Source organism: Rhinopithecus roxellana, chromosome 13, assembly GCF_007565055.1.
Source record: "Rhinopithecus roxellana isolate Shanxi Qingling chromosome 13, ASM756505v1, whole genome shotgun sequence".
Classification (NCBI taxonomy): domain Eukaryota; kingdom Metazoa; phylum Chordata; class Mammalia; order Primates; family Cercopithecidae; genus Rhinopithecus; species Rhinopithecus roxellana.
In genome coordinates this window covers 36,957,491-36,970,584 of record NC_044561.1, presented here as the reverse complement: position 1 = coordinate 36,970,584, position 13,094 = coordinate 36,957,491, and the positions used below count along the sequence as shown (strand labels likewise).

Here is a 13,094-nt window from a genome sequence, read left to right as displayed (position 1 = left end):
CATGAGACAGTATAAAAACACTAAGATAACAGACAAAGAGAAGCAGTCCAAGATCTTTATGATCAAGGAGGAATGATTTATTATTAGTTTACCTACTGAGTCAGCTAAATTTGATATGCACACAAATCTCCAACCTGTAACATCTACATCATCCACACATCCTTAGGTATATTCAATTCTTAAAAAAAAAAAATTTCAAGACTCATTCTTTCATTCAAGGTCAAAACTGCCAGTATCTGAGCTCTTGGATCCTAAAGTGCTTGATTCCCTTTAATCTGTCACAACGCTCAATTTTAGCAATTACAAGATCTAGGCACTTATTTTATAATCTCTCTCTCTCTTTTTTTTTTTTTTTTTTTGAGACAGAATCTTACTCTGTCACCCAGGCTGGAGTGCAGTGGCATGATCTCGGCTCACTGTCTCCTGGGTTCAAGCGATTCTCCTACCTCAGCCTCCCAAATAGCTTGGATTACAGGCACACGCCACCATGCCTGGCTAATTTTTGCATTTTAGTAGAGACAGGATTTCACCATGTTGTTCAGGCTGGTCTTGAATTCCTGACCTCAGGTAATCCACCTGCGTCAGCCTCCCAAAGTGCTGGGATTACAGGCATGAGCCACCACACCCAACCTATAAGCTGTTTATTCCTATTATTTCCTATTATCTTTTAGTTTTCTATTTAGGCAACTGAGGGAAGAAACATTGGGGAAATAACTGATTAGATTAATTTGCTTCAATCATTATTCATTTTAGTCACCTACAAAAAAATAAAATAAAGCATAATATAACAAAATCCAATCAGGACCAAAGTTTTACCCTTTTTATTCTGTCTCCCTCCCCTCTTCCTTCCTGCCCTCCTTTCTACTCCTTCCTTTCTTCTTCTTCCTCCTCCTCCTCCTCTCTTCTTCTTCTTCTTCTTCTTCTTCTTCTTCTTCTTCTTCTTCTTCTTCTTCTTCTTCTTCTTCTTCTTCTTCTTCTTCTTCTTCTTCTTCTTCTTCTTCTTTCTTTCTTTCTTTCTTTCTTTCTTTCTTTCTTTCTTTCTTTCTTTCTTTCTTTCTTTCTTTCTCTCTCTCTTTCCTCTCTTTCCTCTCTCTTTCTTTCTCTTAATTTTCTAGGCAGATTCTGCAGGTCCTATACTGAGTCTGTATGTCTAGGTCACATATCCTGTCTTGATAATCATCCCAATCCATCATGAAATGTTTATGTCCAAAGCCTATTTTTCACATTCTCATCTGTAGAGTCTATGAATGCTATGGGATGGGGATGTTTTTGGCAATCAGATTAAATTTCTACCACTAGAATTTGGCTAGAAATAGCGAGGAATCTAATGAACATATGTTTCCAAAACTAAGTCTCATCCATCTCACTTAAAAATTTAGACACATCCATCTAACTTGTAGTTTAGAATTGGAAACCACTAAGTACATTTTATATCCATCATAATGTATGGATCTTTTTTATAGGATGTGTTCAAATGCTATAAAAAAGTAATTAATCAGTCCATAATCCCAGTGAGCCTGGCATTTCCTGATACTCACCTAGGTTTTTGCTCCAGGATTTTGTCTTTTGGTCTAGTTCTGGAGTTGACTGCACTGACTCTCTTTAGAGCATGAGCTGGAGAGAAAGACAGTCAGTGTTTTTATATCCACAATTATAAGCCAACAATAAACAAAATAGAGAGAAGTATAATGGAGGATTACACAGATTGGAAAGGTTTTTAAGTTCTAGATCTGGGAGTCCTTGAATTTTCTCCATTATTTCAGCTTGTCCTAAAATGTTCTGTAATATCATAGTAAAACTGAGATTTCTTAATGAGAAAACCTACAGAGAAATTTTTTTTTTTCTCAGAGAAAGGGATGCTAACTCTCTCAGTGTCCCTCTGAGAGGGCTGCTAACTTATTTCAGATCTTCCACAGAAGGGCTAAATATTTCCCAAGAGGAAAACCACTCTAGCCTTTCAAAGACACATAATTTCATGCAGCCTTTATACAAATGTGATTCTCATGAAGATTAGTAAGAAAACACAATGGCAAATTCCCCAAAGCTGTCATTGTCTTGGAAGTGTCACTAACAGTGATAATAGCATCCTATGTGACAGTCATTGCCCTAAGGGCTTTGTATCTCTTTTAATTTTCAAAACTACCCCTATGAGAAAGGTACTATAGTTATTATCCTTATTTTAGGTATAAAAAGACTGAGGCTCTGAGCTCTTAAGCAGGAAACACAAACCAAGGTCATACACCAAGACCTATCAGCTACTGAGGTTCAAATAACCTTAGTGAATTTGATGGTAAATGGGCTAGTGAATTTGATGATAAATACCTCAGTGCTAGACAGATTTTTGTCTTTATTCATAGTCTGATACTTGAACTCTTTGAATTTTAGATTTCTCATCTCTAAACAGAAAGTATTGAATTTCGAGATTTCTAAGGTCTCTTCTACGATTTCTATGCTTTCTTTTTTCTAGAAGGAATCATCTAGCCAATAATGGAAGAAACTGATTGACCTCAAACATCTCTATGAAACATGGGGATTCCATAGCTCAAAGAATGCAAATTCAGTTTGAAGATGTTTCAGCCTGTCCCTCTAAGGCACAGTCTCATCTTTATAGCCTTTAATAATAATATTTAAATGTATTTATTTTCAATTTATAAACTACTTTTACATGCATTATATAAATTGAGCTCAGAAATGAGCTGATAAGAGAATAGGTAAATTTAACTATATTTTGCAGGAGAAAAACATAAAACTCAGAAAGGGTAAGTGGCTTGCCTGAAACCCAGAATTGTTTAAGACAGGGCAAGGGAGGAGAGCAAGTATTGGGGAAGAAGCAAGCATCAATAAATGAGAGTGAGCCACTCCCTCTTTCCACTTTCCTCTTTCCAGTAAGTCAGTAGTAAGTCAATGTACTTGTTCCTACACACTTGATACAATGTTTAAGAGCTTAGTTGTTCTCTGACATGAAACAGCGGTAGCATGGGATTCAAATTCTGTCACTTACCTTCTGTCTTAATTTGAGCAAGACACCTAATCTCTGTGTCTTGCTTATGAATTGTTTATTTCTGGAGTTTTTCGTTTAATATTTTTGGACCACGGTCGATCGTGGGTAGCTGAAACCGCAGGAAGCAAAATTGCAGGTAAGGGGGAACTAGTGTATAAGTCAGCACAACATTGTGGAATAAACAGTGGACCTATTGTTAGGAATCCTGGAATCTAGTTCTCTCACTGAATAACCATGTCAGTCATCATCAAACAACACAGAAAACATAGAATTTGTAGAAGAGACCTTAGAAATCTCCAAAATGAGGACCATGGCAGCCTCTGGAGTTTTGGAGGAGGATTAAGTAAATGTAAAACTTATGAATATATTGACATCATTACGATCCATGATGTACCAGCTATCATCAGTATAATTAGTTTGTGTAATAATTAGCCTAACCTAAATCTGTAAATATGTAAAATTTATCTTTAGCTTTGTTATACTTTTCTTCATAAACCCATTTCTCACCTGTGATTTGATTATCTTATATAACATTTCCATAAGGCAAGACTCTTAGATTTTTTTAGAGCTAGATGGAATCTTAGAGATGTGATATATCCAAACCCAAATTACGCTGCAAAGAGTACTTTTTACCATTTACTTTCTAAGCTACCTGTTATTGACTTCAGCAATGAGAGTAAGAATGATAGGAAACAAAAAGAAATGAGTAATAAGCAGCTGGAGGGGCAGGGGAGAGATAATAATGTACATTGTTCAGTTCCATGTCTGCCACTAGGAAAAGCAGAGCGAGCTGAAGCACTGTATTTCACAAACAGGAAGAACCACAAGAATTAAGTCGTTTGATGAAGACTGATGTGGTTATTCAGTGAGAGAACTAGATTCCGGGATTTCTAACAATAGGTCCACTGTTTATTCCACAATGTTGTGCTGGCTTATACACTAGTTCCCTCTTACCTGTAATTTTGCTTCCTGCGATTTCAGCTACCCACGATCGACCGTGGTCCAAAAATATTAAACGAAAAACTCCAGAAATAAACAATTCACAAGTTTTAAATTACTTGCTATTCTGAGTGGCCTGATGAAATATTTCACCATTCTGCTCCGTACTGTCTGGGAAGTGCACCATCTCTTTGTCTAGCACATACATGCTGTGTGGATGCTCCCCACGCATTGGTCACTTGAGAGCTTGGGTTATCCGCTCCACTGTCATGGTATTAAAGTGCTTGTGTTCAAGGAACTCTTATTTTTCTTCATGATGGCCCCAAAGTACATGAGTAGTAATGTTGGCATCTTGATCTATTTTATTATTAGTTATTATTGTTAATCTCTTACTGTGCCTAGTTTATAACTTGAACTTTATCATAAGTATATATATAATTTTTAAAAGCATAGTATATACAGAGTTAGGAACTCTCCAAAGTTTCATTCAACCACTGAGGGTCTTGGAAACATCCTTTGTGGATGAGGTGTGCCTACCGCCCTCCCATTGTAGTGACACATAAATTAACTAGAATTTTGAAACTGAAGAATTGTGTACCTTTTAAAGGAATTTTTGAACAGACTCAAGATCAAAAAGGGTGAATTATAATAAATAAATGGAAGATCACAGAGTGATCACACCTCTTACATCCTACTCTCTGCCAGGTAATTTCTTTCCCCTACATCTCAGCAAAAGCGTACTCAAACAGAATCTAATTTCCCTTGATATTTATGCAAATAACAGAAAGAAATTCCCCACAGGGACAGACCTGTACCTAAAATCTGTGGAACCAGAACAAGAGTGCAATAAAGGCTCACATGTTGCATTTCCAATTATTTAAAAGTCACTGATAGAACTAAAAGACTCAAGTTCTATCTCTTTCTCTGACAAATACACCTTCCAAGCCACCTAGAAGGCAAGGATCAGATGAGAATGTCTGGATTCCTGAGACTTCCTCTGGGGGACATGGCAGTCCTTGATGAGTCAGTCTCAGCCAAGGCCTTTGCTCCTCTTCTCCCCCTCCCAAGCTCCACTTTGTACTCTCAGAAGTTCTGTACATCTGCAGATACCTCAGCTGACATGTCCAGACTCTGCCCACTCTCCCACCCGCAAGAGCAAACATCCTCAGGCCAAAGAATGATGCAAGCCGCAGGGCAGTCTGTCCATGAAAGAACAAACCTGAGGAATGATAGCCCAGGTCCCAGGAGCAAGCTTCCATTATTTGAGCAGAGAATTCTGGGACCTGAGTTCCTAGAATGGTCAAGAAGTGGGAAGTGGGGAAGACACTCCTAGCCAGAGAGCCATGCAGGGAAGGCTAGAGTGGCAACTGACTAAAGAATGAAGTACAGGGCGAGGTTCGGTTGGCCCAGGTTTAGGAGGCAGCATTGTAGGGACATCATGCTGGATGTAAGCTATTATTTAATGTAGTGTTTGATATCAAGATCCGTTTTTGTCTTGCTCCCTGCAGTGGCTAAGGAAATCATCCTCTATAGAGGTAACCTTTTACAGATTCTCTCTTGATCTAGCTATCTAGTTTTTATTGTGAGTATAAGTCTTTATGTATTTTTTATCCAGCATTCAAAAAATCAAAATTCCAGAATATTCATTTTTAATAACACATTCTATTTCTGGCATAAAAATTTTCTCTACTTTCCACCTTTCTGATTGCCATGGAAAAGACAGAAATATTGAGGTAATTAGAAAGAAGTTAAAGTTGCATTTTTCTAACTGGCAAATTTCTGATTGTGAGTTGGTAACATCTATTAATAGATCTATTAACATCTATCAGCCCAAATTCAAGAATATTACTTCTTTTATTCTGTTACAGTAGAGGGCACTTGTACATAAAAAAGTTATACAAATACAGAAAAGGTGGGATTTTATTTCCAAAATTGGGTATTTAAACAACAGCAAATTCCACAGGTTTCAAAAGACACACAATTTATATTTCATGGCAAATTAAATATTTAGCTTAAAGCTTACACATTGCTTACTTTTGGAACTATATTTTCTAAAGGCATACAATCTATATTTCATGTGACCTTTAAAATAAATGACCACACACACAAGAAAGACACTGGCTCATAGCATTCCATAGCACCTTGTTAACTCCTGAGGGGATACACTTTCAGATTCATCTTTTTAACAAACAGCTACTGAGTGCCTGTAATTTGCCTAGCATGAGGCTACCTAAGTGACAGAGATAGAGAAATGACAGACTCCATGGTTTTTCTACACAAGAAGCATAAATTATTACTTAACCTTTCTGAGAAGGCAAGGAATCATTTCCACAGTTGCTAGACATTAAGAAAAGAGGAAGTTCTTCTTCTGTTAAGGATGCCAGCCACATCTGACAATCCACCAAATAATTTTGCAAATAGAATATTTGTAATATGAGAAAGGTGGAAAAACAAGGAATTTAAAAAACAGTACTACAAAACTAATGTGTGTTAGCTTAGGTCCCAAAGAGAAACATCAGCAAAATGGACTTTGTTTTTGGATTTCACGGCATTAAAATAATAAATTGTACTGATCTTGTTATAAACCAGTTTCACATTTTTAGGACTTTATACCCCGGACAAGTGTCAGGTAAGCTAATGGATACTACTAGTTCATGTAGAAAATAATGAAACGTAGCTCTATATTTCTTTTTTTATCTTGAAATTATGAGTTAGCTGGTTTTACAGTTAGTTTGCTGTGCTGCTCTGGAAAGGTATAGGAAAATGATCCAGAAAAGTACAGGAAAAAATATGATGGTCTCTACATGACAAACAACCTACAGCTGTGAAAGGAGATGATGGTACATTACCCAACGTTAGGATAATGCTGGATAGCAAACATTCTTGCATCTTACACATTGGATAAAGATCAAACCACTTCTTTTTTTTTTTTTTAATGTCCATACATCTTAATTTAATATTCTAGGGCTAGAGTAACAAAAATTGATAAATAAACCTAAATAAATAGTTAATTCTTAAAACTTGAACAAACATTGATCCCTTTTGCCTTTCCCAATTTCTTTCTTTTGTTTCTCTTCCTCAATGTGCTGTATTATACCTAGATGTTTAAAATATTTATTATTTATTTCACATGTATGTTCCCTGTTCTTAATTGAAAAGGAGATATAATGTTTAGAGTTATTATATTCTATACTTGGACTAGAGTATATAAGTAATCTAATTTCTTATTTCATAAATGAATAAATAGACCCCAGAGAACCTAAAACTTTTCTTAAAAATCATCAATGAGTTTGATTTTTAACTGATGTGTCTCATTGTATTTGCTTCTTTCCTATGGAAAGGAAGGTGTTCTGCCCCTGACTTCAGCAGGATGAATGAAAATTTATAGTATGAAATTACTCAATTAATGAACTTTCAAAATGAGTAGGTATACTGTATCTTAAGTTTATTTTTCATTGTGTCCTTACCTTTTTCTTCTTCACTGATGACTTGGTGCAAATTAGTGAGATTTCTAGTTTTAGACAGCAGCTCCTGGTATGTTCCCATTTGAGCTATTCTGCCACTTTCCATTACAGCAATAAGATCCATTTGTGGCAGAAGTGTGAGATTGTGTGTCACTAAAATACGAGTCTGAAAAACAAAGTGTTTTATCTCAGAGGTTACAAAAAATGGCATTTTCAAAAAAGCTGCAGTAATTTTTTTTTCTTTACTATTTTAGAGTACGATTTTTGGTAGGTGCCAGTTTAAGGCAGCATCCATATATCTTACAAGGAATAATGACATGCTGCTAGATGAGAAAATAGTTTGTAAATGTGATTTTTAACACTTCTGTTCAGGTATTTTTTCATTCATTAGAAATGAATCAATTTAATTGCAAATTCAAAACAATTTCATATATGTCATTCTTGCTTATTTTTAAATATACGGTACCATTACAAAAAAGTGTTTAATCCAAGTCGTAATTCACAGTCTTTATTTTTAAGTCATTCATATTATTTTATACATATATGTACAATTAAGTGTGACATTTTTAATCTTGGGTTTGTGTCAATATATAAAGATGTTTATTTTTACTGAGACATATATTTTATAATTTTATACATATATTTTTCAGAGTTCTCTATATTAATAATTCCATAAACACGTATTATAAAGAAATGAATGTGATTTTGGAGTCAGACATACTTTAAAAAATCTCTATTGTTCTTAAGTTGAGCAACCTATATCAAGTCATTGTGAGCCCTGAGCTCCTTTATATGTGAAATAGGGATAAATGAACTAATTTACACTGCAAAATATGGCATGTACTTGTAAATACTAATTTTCATCTTCTTGGCCCTTTAAAAAACAGTTGAATCGCTATGATTGCTATGATCATAATACCAAATTTTACACTTTATATAAGCAATAAAATAATTCTATTTTTTTTTTTTTTTTTTTTTTTTTTTTTTTGAGATGGAGTCTTGCTCTCTCGCCCAGGCTGGAGTGCAGTGGCACAATCTCAGCTCACTGCAAACTCCCCCTCCCAGGTTCAAGCAATTCTCTGCCTCAGCCTCTCAAGTAGCTGGGATTACAGGCACCCACCATCATGCCCAGCTAATTTTTCTATTTTTAGTAGAGATGGGGCTTCACTATCTTAGCCAGGCTGGTCTTGAACTCCTGACCTTGTGATCCACCCGCCTCAGCCTCCCAAAGTGCTGGGATTACAGGCATGAGCCACCGCGCCTGGCAGATAATTCTATTTGTAATAACAGCAGTGCACCAAAATACCATTTTAAAAATCACTTGAGTTAACAACAATTCATTATGGCACATAAATCCCCTTAGGATATGGTATTAGATGAAGAGATAACAATCACATAAATTGTCACCAGAGTAAACTTGTAAGTGAAACTTTACCATTTACACATGGAAATTTGTCTGTGAAATTGCAATCTAAGCATCCCATTTTTTCATGTGAAATGTGACTACTTTGCTGAAACAAATAAACAAAATAAATGGAATTTTAGGCACAGTGCTAGGCAGATCCCCTGCCCCACAAGAAAGCATAAATGAAACTATGTCTACCTTGTTTTTCAAAAGGCCCAAGGACCCTATCACTTTTTCAAAAAGCTGCTTTCCAACGTGAACATCAACAGCAGACAAGGGGTCATCCAGGAGGTAGATGTCGGCTCCACTGTAGACAGCTCTAGCCAGGCTTACTCGATGTTGCTGGCCCCCACTTATATTCACACCCTGAAAATGGAGCAGGAGAAAAACAAGACTGAGAGGAAATGCATATACATCTCAAAGCACGTGCAGTTACATCCAAATGCTCTTTTATAGAATGGATAGATAGCAGCCCAAGATGAACGCTCCAACCTTTCTTTATCCAGGACTTTCTAGGCCTAGCCCCATCCCATTTCCTAGCATTACTAACTTGCACAAATTAGCAGATATATCTACTTTCTCTTAACTGCTTACTCTCAAAAGAGGATGCTAACAATTAAGGAGAAAAGAATTTCTGAATCTCTAACTCTGAAAAGTCGTGCCTGTGGAATATTAAACAAGACTTTTGGCTGCCAACCGTATACTGACATCAGTGATTATTTTTAAAATGACACATAGGAAATTGCAAATAATAACTAAATTACCAAAGAAGTAATCAGCATGTCCTATTTTCTCCTGTAGCACAAGTCTTGTTGGCAAACGTGCAACTCTAAGAAGCAAGAATAGGGAATGTTCATCATGTCCATGTGAGAATTAAAGTTGACATGTACAACCATGTATGAAGAATTATGGAGCCAGGCCCAATTTACTTTATTTATTTTATATTTAGGGTTTACAGATCTGGTTTAAAAGCTCTCAATGCAGCACATAACTTAGGCAATGACCTGTAATTATAAAATGCCATTGCCTCTTTGCATTTTTCATCCTTCTCCTACTCAGCAAACATCTTCTGGGTATGACTATATTTTGAGTACTACGCTAGTGCTTGGGATTCAAAGATGAGTGAAACAGAGTCTCACGAGGAGGTCACATTTTAGCAAGGGGAATAGGCATTATACACCCTCCTCCCACACACTCATATACACACACATAAAGGAATGTAATATGTGTGTGTGCGTATGCTTATAATAGCACCTAAGTTGTATGTTTGTTGGGAGAATTCAATAAGATTAGAGTAAAAATTTTAGGAAAAATTCAACACTGAGTATGGATACAATCAACATTAGCTATTATCATGCAGTTACTCTTCTTTCCAATTCATCCCTCTACCTTGTCATCACTTTTTCTGTAATTATGTCATCATCTTGCACAAAAACCTTGGATATCCACAGCTCCCTCTTTTCATCACTCATGAGCAACAGCAAAAACAACAAATTCTTTCGTTTAAATCTAAGATGCTTATATTTTGGCGTTAACTCATCTCTTCACCACTCTCCCAATGTTGCCTTCAGGTGACTGTGGTTTGCCAAGCAGACTAACCTGGTCTTTCCTACCGGGAAGAGGCTATTCACTCTGCTTGGGAGACCACATCCTTCTGTTTTAACTTAAGGGCTACTCACACTGAAATGTCTTCTGAAGGCAACTTCCATTCGGTGTCCCAAGTGCGGAGATTCATTCCCTCCCTTCCTGTCTTGCTGCACTTTGTGTATTCATCCCATTGCTAGAATTGGCAATATTTATCTCAGTCTCTCTCACTAGCCTATGAGTCCCTACCTAGTTAATCCTTGTGTTCCCGACACCCAGTGTCTAACACTAGGTGATTAATAAATATTGATAAAGACAACTGATGAATATTATCGGCAGAGGTGCACCAGACTGCAAATCCCTTGAAGGCAGAGTGGTAGATCTCTCGCTCACCACTGTGTACCCCATAGCAGAATAAAGGCATATAAAAATTAATAAATGTGGATCAAATGAAGAATGCCAGAAGATGAATACAAGTAGGCGAAAAGTCTACAGTCATTGTCTTTATTGTCTCTTAAGCACCTGTAAACAGATTTCCTTTTGAAATATTCGATTGCATGTGTAAAGTTCAAATGCAGATTGGGATACATTTAATCATAAAAATAAGACATTATAAATGGCAATAGTATTTAATGCCTATATTAAATCTATACCTCTTAGTTTGGATTTGTTTCCCTGTTTAAGCTTTTTTATAGTTACAAAATATCAGATATTTCATATTTTTAAAGATTGGGTTTATCAGCATCTTGTTCAACATGTGTTAACAAGTTTGAAGAAGAATTCACATGTCTGCCTTTCAGCTATGGAATCATTTTGCTTAGAGATGGTGAAGATGCAAGAAGAAATCCAAGGGTTGGAAAAAATAAACCTATTTAAAACTATTGAGAAAATACATCTGTAAAGTTATAGATTATAAATGAAGTAATTCTAGTTACAAGGTGAATTCTGGCTCATCCTGGATTTTATATATTTCTACATTCTACTATTTTGTTATATATTTCTTGTATTAATTTCTATAATGGGCTTATTAGATAACATGAGGACAGGTGTAAAAATGTCTAACAATGTTATGCTCACTCTTTTCAGAGATTCAAAGCACTCAGTAAGGATTATTTATTCATCTTTAGAGCACACATGAATTGCAGGCAGAGGCTACTTTTGCATTCATGTTTAATTAATGCAGATTTTAGTCAGGGGTTGGAGATAATCTCTCGGGGTTCATACTGCGGCTCATGATATATATATGTATTTTTAAATCCAAAACACTGAGCAGGGTAATGACTATTTACTAACACAATGAAAGTGAAATAGAACAAAGAGAGATGATTGGGGACCAAGTTCCACTTAAGCAGGAATGAGCAAACGTGGAGAAGGCACATTCATAACAGTGTTGTTTTCAGACCTTCTTTAGAACCTGGACTCGGGTGCCACTGCTGGAGACTGGTGCTCTTTTGTTCCTGTTCTAGCCTTGACTTTGCACACCAGAGATACAGGAACAAACAAAACTATTAGTCACTCTTTAGAAAGTGAACTGCATTGTGCCAGCCACCAAAACAAAAGTTTGATGGTCTAATGAATGGGCTTTTATTCCCCTAAGTGGATACTAACAACAGAATTTCCGACTGATTTTAGTCTTTTCCAAACAGTCAATTGTAAATAATTACTTGTCCTTAATATCGCCATCTCTTATATAGGAATTACATAATAATTTTTAAAAATTATAGTTGTATAGCTCTTCAAGACTTCAAGAAAAAGGCCATAAACATTTTATTAGCACAGCTGAATGGGATTATATTTCTTTACGTGATAAATTACAGTTTCCTTACTCTTTCTCCAATCTCAGTTTGATCTCCCTTTGGCAACTGCTCCAAATCTGGAAGGAGAGCACAGGCTTCCAATACTTGCTCATAAAACTCTTTCTTCATGATGGAGCCAAAGAGAATGTTTTCTTGCAAAATGCAATTCTGAATCCAGGCCTGCTGAGAAACATAAGCCACAGAGCCCTGAAAAAGAAAGAGGTTAAAAAAAATTCTTAACTAGAGAAAAGGAGAAGTTGCATGCATCACAGTAAAGGAACCTATTTAGTCCATAGTTTTGCCTTCTTTAGCTTTAAAACAGAAATAAAAATTTAATATAGATACATATAATTATATAGATCATGGCACCATATTTTATATGTTTTGCTGGAATTTCCTCCAAATGAGTTACTTTGTGCTTCTTATTTACTTTCACTGTAGCTTCTATCTAAGTTATCTGTCTAAAGTGATATTCTCTGGAAGCAGATGCTGAGTGTGTTAGTTTGCTAGAGTTGCAATAACAACATACCATGGACTGGGTGGCTTAAACAATGGAAATTTATTCTCACAATTCTGGAGGCTAGATGTCTGAAATCGAGTGTTAGCAAGGTTGATTTCTACTGAGGCCACTCTCTTCAGCTTGTTGATGATTGTAATTTTCTTGTGTTTCACATGGCCTCTTTCTCTCCCTGTGTGTGTGTCCTAATTCCTCTTATAAGGACACCAATGATACTGAATTAGGACCCACCTTAATGAGCTTGTTTTAACTTAACTAGCTCTTTAAAGACCCTGTGTCCAAATACAGTCACATTCTGAGGTACTGGGAGTTAGAACTTCAACATATGAATTTTGGGGGAACACAATTCAGTCTGTAACACTGAATCAGATTTTGGGGTCCAAGTTGT

The 13,094-nt window shown here is 36.1% G+C and overlaps 1 protein-coding gene across 1 annotated transcript in view; it reads right to left on the bottom strand.

Moving 5' to 3' along the window:
* LOC104660123 (multidrug resistance-associated protein 1-like) overlaps positions 1 to 13,094 on the bottom strand; it is a 93,483-nt gene that overhangs the window by 38,235 nt on the left and 42,154 nt on the right. Inside the window, exons 13-16 of the mRNA XM_010360383.1 lie at positions 12,220 to 12,396; positions 9,008 to 9,175; positions 7,408 to 7,570; positions 1,539 to 1,614 (exon numbers count right to left, since the gene is read on the bottom strand). Coding sequence (XP_010358685.1) covers positions 1,539 to 1,614; positions 7,408 to 7,570; positions 9,008 to 9,175; positions 12,220 to 12,396 — 584 coding nt within the window. The remainder of the gene's footprint in view (positions 1 to 1,538; positions 1,615 to 7,407; positions 7,571 to 9,007; positions 9,176 to 12,219; positions 12,397 to 13,094) is intronic.